A 16,044-nucleotide genomic window follows, 5' to 3' on the forward strand; every position below is an offset into this window, starting at 1 on the left:
GTGCAATGTTCACAAAAGTTTGTTCCTGGTAATAATCAGCCATGATCTAAAATGGCGGTGCTGGCCCGACGGGCCAAATGGCCTACTCCAGCTCCTATTGTCTATTGACTGTTAACTAATAAATGCAAAGAAAATGTTATGGGCTGCATTTGCTTTCTCAAAAAATGAAAAACTTTCTACTTAACAAATAAACGTAACAACTAAATCTTACCTTCATTCTATGCTGAAGCTGTCCCCTACATATCATCAAGTTGAATTAGTGAATGTCTCAAATGTGACAAAGACTTGACACCTTTATTTATTTTATCATTCATTTTACTAAGAAGTGAAGACTGCTTGAGGACAAATTACAGTCGATATACAATTTCTCTGGAAATGATATTACTTGCAATTATTTTCACTGATTGTAAGGTAAAACATCATGAGATGGGAATGTGTAAGGAGTTACCCTGTACAGGGCTGTAACAAGATGTGAATGCATCCTTGTACTTACAAGATAAGAGAGACATTGATGGATTGAGAGGCAGGAAGCTAGCAGGGAAAGGATAGCAACAGTTTTAGTCATTGGACAAGTAATGATATGATGATGTTCTAAGCATGTATCCAAGGGTATAAAAAATCACCATTTTGCTGATAATGGCAGAATGCATTCTCCGACTAACATGGTTAGTCGCAAGTGTTACAATCCGGTAATAAAGAACAAAGAACCCTGATTTCGACTCAGTCTGGTGTTTGTCTCACTCATTACCTAACATGATCCAGATAATTTAGAAATGTGTCGTATATGTGTATATTCCACGTTAATTACTAATGGCAGCTTTTACAATGATCTGCACAATACTCATACTTAAGGACATGCTTAAGGATTTCAGCAGTTCATGATGGAGAATTTTTTGAATCTTAGATCTATTGTCCATTTACGATTCTTGCAACACCAGGAGAGATTCAACTTGAAGACTGGAGGGGAATTCAGGCACTGGGATACATAAATACCATGTCCATCAAAAGTTCCAAGGTCAGTTGTGGGCATAATATTTCACAGTCCAACTCAGTAAGTGCTACCAGAAGCAAGTCAGACATGCCAGGAGAAAAATAGGAAGGAAAGGCATTTCAAAAATCGGGAAATGAAACTGAAAATGAATGGCTGTACTGTATCACCTTTGACAAGACTTATTTTATTTAAACAGGTGGGGAGGTTATGGTAAGAGGGCCTCACAATGGCATCTGCAAGGGAAAGCAAGCAATATATTTTTTAGATTAACGCTGGAGTCTATTGTAGGAATGGAAGAAAGTAATTACAGCAGCGAGAGTTGTGCAGAAGGAATATGGATAGAACCTTTCTGATAATATCAAGAATACTGCTAATTAGTATTTTTTTGGTATTTGTGGCATGATGGCCTCTCTGGTAAGGCCAGCGTTTATTATTTATCCTTAATTGTCCTTAAAATCAATGGTTTGCTAAGCAATTTCCATATATGATTAAGAGTGAAGCTCATTAATATGGCGCAATAAAAGTCTGACTATACTGATGACAAACCTTAAAAGATTCTAATGGGTTTTTATACTAGTTGAGTAAGTTTGTGGTCACTATTAATGATAATGTTTTTATTTTCCAGATTTGCTTAACTACTCCCATTTAACTTGCTCAGCTACTCTGATAGAATTTGAACTCATTACCCTGAATCAATAGTCGGTACCTTTGGATGCTGGTCCATTAAATTAACCACTAAGTTACTACATCCCCTACAGCTTAAAAAAAAATCAATTACTTCACAATATCAACAGTGGCTTGTCTGAATAACAGGAAAACAATTAAAAACAATAAAGGATATATATTCTCTGTATCACAAGATCACTGTGATCTATTTTGTTAATGGTTATTAGTTTCAAGGGCAAGTTTATTCTCACATGTACTATGATGCGGTGATAGAGGTTGTTTCGTGAGCAGACCAGGAGACATTTCATATGAAGTACAAGTGAGACACAGTACAAATGTACAATAGTGCAGTTACAGAGTGAGATCAGTTCATACAGATCAAATGCAAAATAATATTACTAGGAAGGACTGTTCTTGAATCTGCTGTTGCATGATCTTGTGTTTATGAATCTTCTGACAGAAGGGGGAGGAAGGGAGTATAGGATGGGTTGGACTGAGTCCTTTAACATGTTGGCTATTTTTCCGCAGCAGCAGGAAGTGTTGATGAAGCCTGAACCACATCCATAGCCTTCTGCAGAGATGCTTTCAATACCTTCACAAGTTGTTAAGGGATGCTGGTGACATGCCAAATTTCCTCATGCTTATGAAGGAGAGGCACTGGTTCACTTTCTTCGCTAATTGCATTAATATGGATAAATTAGGATGCTGACCCCTTGGGACTTGAAGCTGTCTACATCATTGATGGTGATCAGGTATTGAGCTCTGCCCCTCTTCCAGAAGTCTATTTACAGCTTCTTGATCTTGATGATGTTGAGAGAGAACCAAGCCACATGTCCCTCTATCTTTCTTCTGTATTTTTGTTTGACATTGATATCCACTCTATGACAGTGGTGTCATCCATGAATTTTTAGATGGAGTTTGAGCTGTGTTTGGCCACACAGTCATGGGTATAGAACCATAGAACATTACAGCACAGAAACGGGCTGCTTCGGCCTTTCTAGTCTGTGCCAAACCATTTTTTTTTGCCTAGTCTCACTCATCTGCACCTAGACCATAGCCCTCCATGACCCCTCCCACCCATGTACCTGGGCAAATTTCTCTTAAAGGTTAAAATTGAACCACATTCATCACTTCAGCTGGCAGCTCCTTCCACACTCCCATCACTCTCTGTGTGAAGAAGTTTCCCTTCATGTTCCACCCTAAACTTTTCCCCTGTCATCCTTAACCTATGTCTTCTGGTTTGTATCTCATCTATGCTCAGTGGAAAAAGCCTACCTACATTGACCCTCATAATTTTAAATACTTCTATCAAATCTCCCCTCATTCTTCTATGCTCCAGGGAATAAAGTCCTAACCTGTTTAACTGTTCCCTGTAACTCATTTCCTGGAGTTTAGGCAACATCCTAGTTAATCTTTTCTGTACTCTTTCTATTTTATTGATATTTTTCCTGTCGTTAAGTGTCCCAAAACTGCACACAATACTCCAAATTTGGCCTCACCAATATCTTATACAACTTTACCATAACATCCCAAATCCTATACTCAATATGTTGATTTAAGAAAGCCAATATTACAAAAGTTCTCTTTACAAGCCTATCTACCTATGATGTCACTTTTAGAGAATTATGAATCTGTATTCCCTGATCCCACTGTTCTACTGCACTCCTCAGTCCCCTACCATTTACCATGTAAGTCCTTTCTTGGTTTGTCCTTCGCACGTGTGCATTAAGTTCTATCTGCCATTTTTCAGCCCATTTTTCCAGATGGTCCATATCCCTCTACAAGCTCTGAAAACCTTCTTCACTGTCCACAACGCCTCCAATCTTAGCATCATCTGCAAACTTGCTGATTCAATTGACCACATTATTATCCAGATCATTGATGCAGATGACAAACTACAATGGTCCCAGCACCAATCCTTGAGGCCTCCAGTCTGAGAAGCAATCCTCCACCACTACTCTCTGGCTTCTCCTGTCAAGCCACTGTCAAACCCAGATGACTACTTCACCATGAATACCTAGATTCTGAACTTTCCCGACTAACCTCCCATGTGGGACATTGTCAAAGGCCTTGCTAAAGTCCATGTAGACAACATTCATGGCCTTTCCATCATCAACTTTCCTGGTAACCTCCTCGATAAAACTATAAGACTGATTAAACACAACCTACCACTCACAAAGTTAGTGTATATTGACTATGCCCAATCAGTCCCTAGCTATTCAAATACTTGTAATTGAACACCTTTCAATAATTTACCTACTACTGATAGAACAACACGAGCTACCCTCCAATCCTCTGACACCACACCCGTGGCTAAGGATACTTTAGATAGTTCTGACAGAGCCCTTGCAAATTGTTAACTTGCTTCCCTCAAGGTCTGCAGGAATATCTGGGGATTTGGCCACACATATTTGCTTTAAGACAGCAAGCACTTTAATCTGTAGAATTTCCATTACCTCACTGCTTGTTTTCCTTACTTCCCTCGACTCTGTGCCAGTTTCCTGAGTAAATACTGATGAAAAAAACCATTGAGATCATTTCCCCATCTCTTTGGCTCCATGCATATTCAACGATTCTGATCTTCAAAGGGACCAATTATGGTCATTACAATCCTTTTGCTCTTAATAAACCTTTATAAACACTTAGGATTTTCCTTAACAATGCCTGAAGAAGGAACTTCCTTTCTTCTTTTAGCCTTCCTGATTTCTTTCTTGAGGTTTATCTTGCATTTTTATACTCCCTCAAGTACTAATTTGCTCTCTGTTGCCTATACCTGCTATACACCTCTCTCTTCTTCTGAACCAGATCCCCGAGGTTTCCTGTCCCTGCTAACTTTGCCTTTAATCATGACAGGAACATACAAACTTTACACTCTCAAAATTTCACCTTTGAAGGTCCTTCACTTACTTTGCACATCCTTGCCCAAAAACAACTTATCCCAATCCACGCATTCTAGATCCTTTCTCATTTCCTCAAAATTGGCCTTTCTCTTCCAAGGCCCAAACCTATCCTTCTCTATAATTAACTTAAAATTAATAGCATTATGATCACTGAACCCAAAATGTTCCCATGTAGAAACTGTCACTGTGCAAAATGAAGAATGAGAAAATAATGAGACGTAGTCGAGAAGTTCAGTGAAAGACGTTTTCTCAAACAGTCACATGCAGCTTTTTAAAACCCCACACGTTCCAAATGACATCATCATATTGTGACATCATGTGGAATTTCCCGAGCTGGTTCGATTAAGCCTCCAGTGAGCCGCTACCTAGCCCCACCCCCCCCCCCCCCCCAGAACTGGCGATAGGAGGCTAAATCTCTCATGCCATTACTGTCCACTGGTCTTGGGCAGTTGTCCGCACCTTTGCATCGGGGGTCATGGCAAGAACCGATCAAAATCGAGATGAGAGGGCTTTAGTCGGTCAATCATAAATGTGTCTGGATGTCTCCCAATGACCAGTATATAAGTTGTACCATTATTTTGTAGTACTCTGAAGGGGCCCTCATATGGCTCTGTAAGTCTGACCCATGTGCACCTCTATGCACAAACACAAACACACAGTCCCGGAATTCCTTTGGGATGAAGGGTGTCATTGTTCCGTGCCTTGATGTGGGAAATGGGGCCAATTTTCCAAGCCGCTCCTGCGGTCTGCCTCGGCCTTCAGTCGGTGGCACCTCCTGTCTCCAGGCACGAACTCGCCAGGTACAATGAGCGGGGCTGAGATGAGGAGTTGACATCCTCCTTGGATGCCGTTTTTATTCCCAGGAGGATCCAGGGCAGCTCGTCTGCCTAATCAAGTCCCTGGAGGCAGGCCATCAGTGCAGCTTCATGGGGCTATGGAACTGCTGCACTAGGCCATTCAACTCCGGGTGGTAGGCTGTCGTGTGGTGGAACTGCATTCCCAGCAGCCGCGACAAAATAGTCCAGAGTGCGGAGGTAAACTGTGGACCTCTGTGTGTGGGTAGGCTGAATTGAGATACCCAGGCAGAAATAAAACCTCTGGCGCATGAATTGGTCGATGAGTCCATTGTAGCAACTGTGTCGCAGTGTGAAATTAAGAAGGGAAAATGATCAGATGAAGCCAAGTCGAAGTTCAGTAAAAGTCATTTACTCAGTCACACGCAGTTTTTGAAAACCCACCTGTTCCAAATGATGTCATTGCATTGTGACGTTATAAACTTGGAACCTCCCGAGCCAGATCGATTAAGCCTCAGGTGAGCTGCTACATGCCCCGAACCCCCCCACCCCCATAACCGCCGATAGGAATCTAAACCTCTGATGGTATTACTGTACACTGCTATTGGGTGGTCACCCGCGGCTTTGCATTGGGGGTCATGGCAAGAGCCAATCAAGGTTGAGATGAGCAGGCTTTGAGGAAGTCGGCATTCAACAATGGCTGGGACTCAGAGGCAAGAATGAACTTCCATGTGAACTTATCGTCACCAAATTTCAGGGGTAAAGTCTGTGTGCTCTATGTTTGAATTGAAGTATTATTCACTACACTGAGCACTGGAACCGTGTTCCTGGTACAGGTGTCAAAGCCTGAAAGAGGAAGGACACTAACTTCTGCACCCATGTCGACTAGAATTTGCACTGGGAGAGGTTGTACCAGACGTAGAGTAGGCTGATACAGTGGCCAGCCGCCGTAGCCATTAGCGACGACTAGCAATGGTGTTTTCCCAGAAAGATGCAAGGGGGTCAGCAGAGGTGAGCTCAAGAACCCCAATGTTGATGGTAAAAAAAGGGGTTGTCGCGGAGTTATGCTTGCTGAAGAAGGAAGGCTTTAAGGGCTTTATACTTGCTGAGAGCTGGTGGGTCCCGAAGTAAATCCACTACTCAACTAGCCATGCCCTGGTCGAGGGTGCTTACCACACGATAGTACTTTGTTGCATCCACTTCTATCTTGCGAATGTGGAACTGCATCTCAGCCTGCCCAAACTAAACTACAGGTTGAGTGATCCAAAACACAGGCAGTTCAAGCGAAACCACTGTTGTCCATGTTGGGTCCAATATCCATTTGGGCCCATCGGGGTCACCAATGTAGCAACTGTGTCACAGTGCGAAATGAAGAATGAGATAATGATCAGATGGAGTTGAGTCGAAGTTAAGTAAAAGTCATTTAGTCAAATAGTCACATGCAGCTTTTGAAAACCCCGCACGTTCCAAATAACATCATCGTATTGTGATGTCATGACGTCACTTGGAACCTCCTGAACTGGTTCAATTAAGCCTCCAGTGAGCTGCTACACCATCATAGAAACTGTCTCAAGCCACCTAGTGAACCTGTCGATGACCGTTAACAAGTACCTAGACCCTTGTGACACCGGAAGCGGGCGAACAATGTCAATATGCACATGGTCAAATCTGCACTGCAGTGGCTGGAAAGGTTGAAGCGGCGCCTTCATGTGCCTTTGCATTTTTGCATATTGGCTGTTCGTGCACATTTTTTCCCAGTACGTGACCTGAGTCCAAGCCATACAAACTTGTTGGCTATCAGGCGGACCGTCATTCAAATGGACGGGTGGGACAGTCCGTGAATGGCATCGAAAATGCAATATCTCCATGCAGCAGGGAAGATAGGACGAGGCTGACCTGTGGAAACTTTGCATGGGAGAGTGGTACCTTGCAGCTCAAAGGCTACATCCTCGAGTTGCAGGCTCATGACAGCAGTTCTATAAGCCAGGAGTTCATAGAGCTTTGGCAAGTGCCATGTAGTCTAAACCCGGAGAGAGGGCACATACTGCTTGAATGAAGAAGCAGGATAGGGTATCAGCCACCACATTTCTCTCCCTGGAGATATATTTAATCCTGGTTGAAAACTCGGATATGTAAGATAGGTGGTGTTGCTGGCGGGCTGACTAGAAATCAGCCAGTGCCTTTGCGAAGGCGAACATTAGCGATTTGTGGTCTGTAAAAACTGTAAAGTCCCTACCATCCAAAAAAATAGCAGAAGTGTCTGATCGCTAGGTACAGTGCTAGGAGTTCCCTATTGAATGTGCTGTAGTTCATTTCCGGAGGGCAGAGCTGCCTACTAAAGCATGCTAGAGGCTTCCATTGTCCATTGGTGTACTGTTCCAAGGCCCCGCCTACTGCCGCATCAGACGCATCTATTGTCAAGGCAGATGGTGCATCTATTTGTGGAAGGACCAACAATGTTGCCTTCGTTGGGACATCTTTGGTCTGCTGGAATGCTACCGTCATCCCCTTTGTCCACTCGAGTTCATTGGCATTGCTGGACATGAGGTCAAAGAGGAGTTTCATAATATGAGCTGCAGAGGGTAGAAAGCAATGATAGAAACTGACCATCCCCACAAATTCCTGGAATCCTATGATGGTATCAGGCCTTGTGAATTTGAGGATGTTTTCCACCTTACACCCCAATCGCCAATCTGATATCCCAAGAACTCGATAGAGGACTGCCCGAATTTGCACTTGGCAGGGTTCATAGTTAGCCCGAACCCCTGTAGACGGCGGCAGAGTAAACACAGATGCTGCAGGTGCTCTTTGTGGGAATGGCTGATGATGAGTATGTCATCCAAGTATATGAAAAGGAAGACCATGCAATGCCCCACTGTGTCCATCAGTCGCTAGAATATTTGTGCTACATGTTTGAACCTAAAAGGCATTCTCAAAAATTCGAAGAGCCCAAATGGTGTTATGATGGCACATCCTCCGGGTTTACAGGTATTTAGTGGTACCCAAGTAAACATCCTGGCCCCATGAAGATTAGCTGTAAAGTCCTGTATATGGGGCACAGAGTAGCAGTCTATAGTGGTAACATCGAGACACCTGTAATCACTGCAAGGTCTCCAGCCTCCCGTGGCTTTGGGCACCATATGTAGAAGGGAAGCCTATGGGCTGTCAGACCTGCGTGTGATTCCAAGTTCCTCCATTTATGGAACTCTTGTTTTTCAACCTGAAACTTGTCAGGCAGCAGGTGTCGGCTCATTCCCTAATAGGAGAACCAGCGGTGCACTCTCTCTAGTTGGTATCTCTGTGTATCGATTTAGAAAACTTTCCTGACCACATTTGACCATCCAACCCTTATAGAGTATGGGAGTCACAATCAATATGTAGAAAGTTAAAATCTCCTACTATTATAAGGTTTCTATCAGCTGTCTGCTATCTCTCTACAGATTGGTTCCTCCAATTCTCATTGACTTCAGGCACTCCTCAACTTACGATGGGTTACGTTCTGGCAAACCCATCGTAAGTAGAAAAATTGTAAGTCTAAAAAGAATACCATATCTACTATTTTTTTTATAATTACATTTTAAATACCTTTATTCCACGCCAAAAAAAAAACCCATAAACATACACAGTTGAAAACACACTGGGCATGAAGAATGTTTGAAGCATTGAACTAAAATTAATTGCTGGATGATGAGAATTGTGGAGTAGCATACCACATATTGCAAGCATGGGAACAGATTGGAATTTGAAATTGAAAGTACAGATTCAAACCATCATATCTTTGAAAAATCATGAATTGGACCATTGTAAGTAGGGGAACACCTGTATTGGGCAGTCTATAATACAACAACTTGAGTATGGTCATACATTTCCCATTCCTCAGCTCCACCCATATAGTCTCTGTAGACAAGCCCTCTGCTCTGACCTGCTCAGCACAGCTGTGTTACTTTCCCTGATGAGCAATGCCACTCCTCCCCCTTTCAACCCCCAACTCATTTTATCATGTCTAAACCGATGGAAGCACAGAACATTGAGCTGCCAGTCCTGCCCCTCAAGCAACCAGAAGTGTGCAGGGAGAAGACTGGACTGGGTACACAGCCTTGAGGTTCTCAAATGTTGAGTATGTTGTGGAAAAGGTGTTGTCTCTTATTATTGCAGCGAGATAGAAAATCATGGATCCGATTACAGAGAGGGGTGCTGAGATCAAGGTCACTTCACTTGAGGATTAATTTGTTTGTAACTATTAAGTTGAAAGCAGAGCTATAGCTAATAAATAGTATTCTGATGTGAGTGTCCTTGCTATTCAAGTTTTCCAGGGTTGAGTGTTGGGGCAGGGAGATGTTATCTGCTGTGGACCTGTTTCAGTATTATGAGAACCAGAATGGGTCAAGGCTGGAGTTAAAGGTGAGCGAAGACAAACCTCTTGAATCTCTTCATGATAGTGGATATCAGAGCCACTGGCCAATAATCATTTAGACCTGTCACTATCCTAGTAGAGCTGCTACATTACAATGCCAGAGAACCAGATTAATCCTAACCTTGGGTACTGTCTGTGGAGTTTGCCTGTTTTCCTCTGATTGAGAGCATATTTTTTAGACTTTCAGTTGGTAGGTTAATTGATGACTATTAATTGCCTAAACTGCACAAGTGAGTGGAGGCGAATGAGGGGCATTAATATAAATGTGGAGCAAAGGGCCTTTTTCTGTTCTATGTCTCTCTATGACTCTGTTTGACATCATATCATTCATACTGTTAATGTTCTTTCAGCCAGTTTTTTAAAATGAGATTCACCTCCATCGTATGTTTCTAAAATTCTTCACTCTCTCAGTCAGTGATCTGCTTTTCCATGAGATCCATGAAGTGGCATGCAGAGATGTCATCTGCACAAGGAAGCAGCTCTGCCTACCTAATCTACCTGAAAAGCCATAGAGAACTTTGTTTCTTAGCAATAATTGTGGAGTGATTCATTCTTTTGTCTTTTATTCCATTATTTTGACAAATGTCTTTGCAAGATACAATTGAAAGTCAATGTTCCAAGGTTACTTGGTATGGTTTGATTGACAGCTTTGAGTTTGTGTACTATTTATTACTTCATCTGTAAGTTGTAAAATGCAAGTTATTTCTAATGTTGTAACAACAAATGTTGGCCAAATATAAGGGGAAAGTATACAGTTAATGGCAGGATTCTTAAAGCAAAGGGATTTTCAGTTTGAGATCCATGGTTCCTTGAAAATGGTCACGCAAGTAGATAGGGTGGTAAAGAAGGCCTATGGCATGCTTAACATGAGTGGATGGGGCATTGATTATAAAGGTAAGGAAGTTATGTTGCAGCTACACAAAAACACGTTGGTTATTTTTCTTTTATTTACAGCACGCTAAATTCCTGTCATTTAAACTCATGCTGCCCAATTACACCCAAATTAACCTACAACTCAGTATTTTGGAGGGTGAGAGGAAACCGCAGCACCTGGTAAAAACCAACGCAAACAAGGGGAGAATGTTCAAACTCCTTACAGACAGCACTGGATCTGAGCACTGGCACTGTAAAAGCATCGCGAACCGCTATGCTGACCACGCTGGAGTAATATGCATCATTCTGGTCACACTGCTATAGGAAAGATGAGATGGCTTTGGAAAAGGTATAGGAGAGATTTACCAGGATGTTGCCAGGAATAGAGGAATGACCTGTGGGGAGATATTGGACAAACTTTTTTCTCTCTCTGGAGGATAAGAGGCATTGATAGAGTAGACAGTTAGAATCTTTATCCTGGGGTAAGAATGTGAAAAACTATGTGCTTAAAGTGAGGGGTAGGAAAATATTTAGAGGGGAAAATATTTCAATGGGCTGCCAGGATTAGTGGTGGAAGCAGATATGTTAATTTAAGAGAGATGCATGAATAGATACAGGATAGAAGGATATGCATCTCATTAGCAGCAGTTTTAATTTCATTCGACTATCAAGTATAGCGCAGACAGATGGGCTGAAGAGCCTGTTCCTGTGCTTTGCTGCTCTATGTTCTCGAAGCACCATCCAATATTAAACCTGGAAGATTCAAAGGAATATCTACTTTTTGACATCCAAAATAATGATACAATATAGGAAGTATTTGTTTTGAGTACAAATGAATATCTGTATAAGATTAAAATAGTTTTCGATTCAACAGTATTTTTATTGGGTAGTTTGCAACCTCTGAAAGGCTTGCGATTAGATAAGTTCCAGCTTGCTTTTATATATTTAGCTTTATCCGTAGTGAAAAAATGTATTGCTAGTACGTGGAAAGATACAAATATGATTGATGTTAATAGATGGCATAATGAGATCAAATATTGTTTAATAATGGAAAAAATTATGTTTCGCATGATAATTATAATTTTTTATTAATAAATGGCTGTTATATTTGGAATATTTACATTTCAATTTACATTGATTAGATTTCAATATGTATATTTAACTTTTTTTTTTAAATATCTTTTTTTTCCTTTTTTTATGGCTCTCCTTAGGAGAATTGGCTGAGGGGTTTCTCTCTTTCTTCTTTTCTTTTTTTATATATATAAAAAATGTTTATGTTCATGTTTAATTGCTGTATATGTCATATATTATTTGTTTTTTGAATGAATAAATAAAGTTAAAAAAAAAAGAATATAAAAGGCAGCGCGGTTAGTGTAATGGTTAGTGCAACACTATTACAATGGCCGCAACCCAGGTTCGGATTTGGCACTGTCTGTAAGGAGATTGTATGCTGTCCACGTGTCTGTGATAGTACGGGATACTATCACCAATGTACATATTTGTATATATTTAAATATAGCGATAGTGATTGGCTGAGAGCCGTAGCCACGCCTACTGGCAGGTCATAAAGGGCTGCTCCCAACCAGACCCAGACCAGTCTGGACTGGTCGACCTCGATGTAATTCACTCCAGTCTTTTGCTAATAAAAGCCTTGGTTTGAGTCAACAGTGTCCAAGTAGGTTTCCTCCTACTTTCCAGTTTTCTCCCACATTCCAAAGAAGTATGTGATTAGTGGGTTAACTGGTCACATGAGTGTATTTTAGTGGTGCAGGTTCATGGGCTGGGAGGGGCTGTATTGCCAGTCTAAAATTAAATTTTAAAAATTGAATTGTCCACCTTTTTTCCTTTCGGCAATTCCCTTCCTTTTCTCCTCATTCTCCTTTGTTGAATCTGCTAGGACGATTATATTATTAAATGCAACAAATCATGTGCACCATTCTGGTTGAATGGTTTGATAAGTTATTGTGTTGAGTAGTAAAACAGATTATTCGATAAACCATTGCTTCAGCTACAGCTATTTGACATCTAACTCAATTTGCTCCACCTCAAAAACAGAAATTCCAAAACACTTCCAATATCTCTCATCTCTAGTGTTAAAATTTAAAGCAACTGAAAGATTTGGTGAATCTATTGGTGAGATGTTCATTAATTTGGTTTATCTGTAATTAACTCAGCGATATCAACCCTAAATGCATGTACTGTAATGCATGTTACGTACATATTACAACCAGTAAACCATTTAAAAATAGAAACAAAGCCTTTCATCAGTATAAAATTCCATAATTAAAAATGATTTCAAGATTGTATTGTGGCATTCTATTCAACAGCCATAGATTTTTTATACATTTAAATGGAGATTAAACATTTAAAATTTAATTTGATAAAGATGCACTTACATCCCTTGAATCAATAGCAGCGTACATGATATCCATCCATCCTTTAAAAGTTGCCTAAGTAAACAAAACAATTACATAACTGGCATTAGTGCAGACACTAACATTTTGTAATTGTACATTCTGGGATTAGTCTGCCTAATGTTCTCACTAAAACAAACACGATGCTTCATTTTATGGTCAACATCAAGTGCATCCTAATATACATCTCGAGCGCCTTACAAGCTCTTGTTGAATTCAAACATCATTCAATTTTACAGCATTTGCATCCATGTCCACTGCTGCCTATAAGCAGTTGGTCTGTTCTCCCTGTGATCTGTATGGGCTTTACCCTTTTTACTTTTACAGACAGCATAGTAACAGGTTATTCCGGCCCACAAGCGCGTAACACCTAATTCCCATTCTGCTCTCCTCCCATCTTCCAAAAAGTATGGGGTTGCTATGTTCATTGGGTGTAATTGAGCTGCAAAGGTTTTAAGGGTTCGAATTAAACTTTATCGTGTTGTAAATTAAAAAAAAAAATTAAAATATTGGATGCAAAGGATGAATCCTGTTTTAAACCTAGGAATGGACCAATTTAAATGAGCATAAAACTGTTTATTAACATTATTTACTGCTTCAGTGTGTATTCAAACTCTTATAAGTTAAAAATTGCTTCCTTTTATCTGCACACAGACTTTAGGATGAATTTAGACACATTTCCTCAGGGAAATAGATAGTGCCAAGTCTCTTGATGAAATGCCACATCACTGACTTCTTCGCGGTCTCCTAAGGTGTTTATCCTGGGGTTAAGATCCTAAGGAGTCTGGACATTATGGCATCATTAATTTGTTGCAATCATCAAGCACTGTCTCCAACCAAGAGCTTTGAAAAACTGGAATAAGATAACTGCAATGCAGATATACCCAAGTTAAAATCGGCATTATCTACTGATTCGTCATAAGCACTCTGTGTGAAATACTTCTCACAGATACATCACTGAATGAGCCTTTATTTTGCTGTGCCTGAAAGGTCAAAGTGATATCGTGAGGGCTGAGTTCTATAGTCCTAAAAAAACCAGTTTGTGATTAACCCATTCCTGTTCAGTGATTGCACGGCAATGTGCCAGATCTGAGCTGCTTGTGTGGGACCACCTTTGCAACATCCAGCCAGAATTAACTGTACTGAAAAGTGAGTGGATGAGGAATTGTGAATGGCTGGCACCAATAACAACAGGCTTGCCATGCTGAGAATGAGGCTACATTTACTAAAGAGGAGGTTCTTGAACAAGCAATGGCAGAGTTTTATGAATGACATTGGAAATCATAACAAATTAATCAATCTGGAAAGAAGCCATCTCCAGGTTTTTTAGACAGTGAACTGGAGGCAATTGTATAAGAATGGGAAATTGGAAGTAAGCTGAATGGTTGACAAGAATCTAAGAGGCTTTACAACTACACTCGGAATTCTGTGGGACCAAGAGACTGCTGCTGGGAGTCACACCATGGGGATTTAGATAGATATCCAGTAAGTTCATTCGAATCATATTGGTAGTGTGGGTTATTTTAGGCTGCCACCTGAACAATAGTCTCCAGATTTTCAATGTAATCTGCCGGAGGAACTCAGTAGGTCAAACAATGTCAGTGGGGGGAAAAGAATGGTTGATGTTATGGAATGAAACCTTTTTTCGAGAATTTATTGAGTCTCAATAAAGGGTTTCAGTCTGAAAAATTGACGATTCATTTCCTCCCACAGACATTGCTTCACCTGCTGAGTTCCTCTGGCAGATTGTGTGTTGCTTCAGATTCTAGCATCTGTGGTCTCCATCTCCAGATTCTGTTCACTGCTACATGTACTGATCACCACCTACAAGACATTGCTGGCATGGAGATTGTAGACCAAATGGCCCAGCGTCACTGTGTAAACTTCAATGACTCATTTCTGGCATTCACATGCTCCATTTCACTCTCCTTGCTGCTCACCTCACACCCACATATCACAACTTACACATATTGCCATCGACTTGATAATGATAACCAGATCACATATCTTATATGACTAAGAGGGTTCTCTCTCTTTCAGGACCAAGTGGAAGACAACCAAATGCCACAGTGTCTCAGCAATCAGATCCTCAAACATGTCACAGCCCAGATGGAGGAGAGTCCTCTGGCCAACAGTAGAACACCCAGGCACTAAGACTATGGGGCAGTATTCTTTTACTCAGTCCTCTTCCAAACAATCCTCTCTCTCACCCCATAATCTCTTTAATTTTGCAAGCTACAAATGATCTAAGAATGCCCTTTACTCTACCTTGGTCCTTCTACATTTCAGGTAGCCAAGAACTTTCATCTGGTCATGCAGTGACGAAGCAGAAGGTGACAGGAATTACGTGAATATCACTGCTGATCAATTTCAGAGACATACTCACACCAGACAAGGAATATTATTTCAATGTAATCTTGCAGAAATGCAAGTCCTGTGCACAAAGAGATAATGAACATAAATCAGCGAACTGAGGAGGAGAGAGAAAAGTACTACTGCTAGCTTACACAAGGCAACACACTCACATCGGTCTCCTATTTATTGACTACACCTCTGCCTTCAACACTATAGTCCCAAATAAACTAATCCCCACAAAGGTGTCACCATCTCCTCTTACAACTGGATTCTCTTTTCCTGACATGTAGACAGTGAAGATTGTTGATCACATTTCCACAATAATCCTTAACATCGACGCTCCACATGACTGCATACTCAACCCCTTACTCCCTCTGCACACATGACTGTGACCAAATAGTGCTCTAACTCCATCTACATGTTTGTAGATAACAGCACCAGACCTCAAATAATGATATGACAGAGTATAGGAAGGAGATAGGGGGCCTGGTGGCATGGTGCCCTGATAAGAACTCCCTCAACGTCAGCAAAATGAATGAGCTGGTCATTAACTGCAGGCAATATAGGAATACGTATCCCAGTATATATCAACAGCACTAAGGTGGTGAATGTGGAGAGGAGTAAATACTGTACAACT

At 41.0% G+C, this 16,044-nt stretch overlaps 1 protein-coding gene and 1 long non-coding RNA gene across 6 annotated transcripts in view; one reads left to right on the forward strand and one right to left on the reverse strand.

Moving 5' to 3' along the window:
• LOC138762078 (uncharacterized) overlaps window positions 1-16,044 on the forward strand; it is a 79,863-nt gene that overhangs the window by 56,109 nt on the left and 7,710 nt on the right. For 2 of the 3 annotated variants that reach the window (XR_011356740.1, XR_011356741.1), the window contains 2 exons: window positions 905-1,015; window positions 1,617-1,825. This is a non-coding gene — a long non-coding RNA (uncharacterized lncRNA). Of the gene's footprint in view, window positions 1-904; window positions 1,016-1,616; window positions 1,826-16,044 lie in introns of those variants that run through there. The other variant, XR_011356742.1, reaches the window with a different exon arrangement.
• Window positions 1-16,044, reverse strand: part of scn1laa (sodium channel, voltage-gated, type I-like, alpha) — a 146,350-nt gene that overhangs the window by 25,275 nt on the left and 105,031 nt on the right. For all 3 annotated transcript variants that reach the window (XM_069935333.1, XM_069935330.1, XM_069935332.1), the window contains one exon: window positions 13,035-13,088. In XM_069935333.1, coding sequence (XP_069791434.1) covers window positions 13,035-13,088 — 54 coding nt within the window. The remainder of the gene's footprint in view (window positions 1-13,034; window positions 13,089-16,044) is intronic.

Source organism: Narcine bancroftii, chromosome 4 (genome assembly GCF_036971445.1).
Source record: "Narcine bancroftii isolate sNarBan1 chromosome 4, sNarBan1.hap1, whole genome shotgun sequence".
NCBI classification, from domain to species: Eukaryota; Metazoa; Chordata; class Chondrichthyes; order Torpediniformes; family Narcinidae; genus Narcine; species Narcine bancroftii.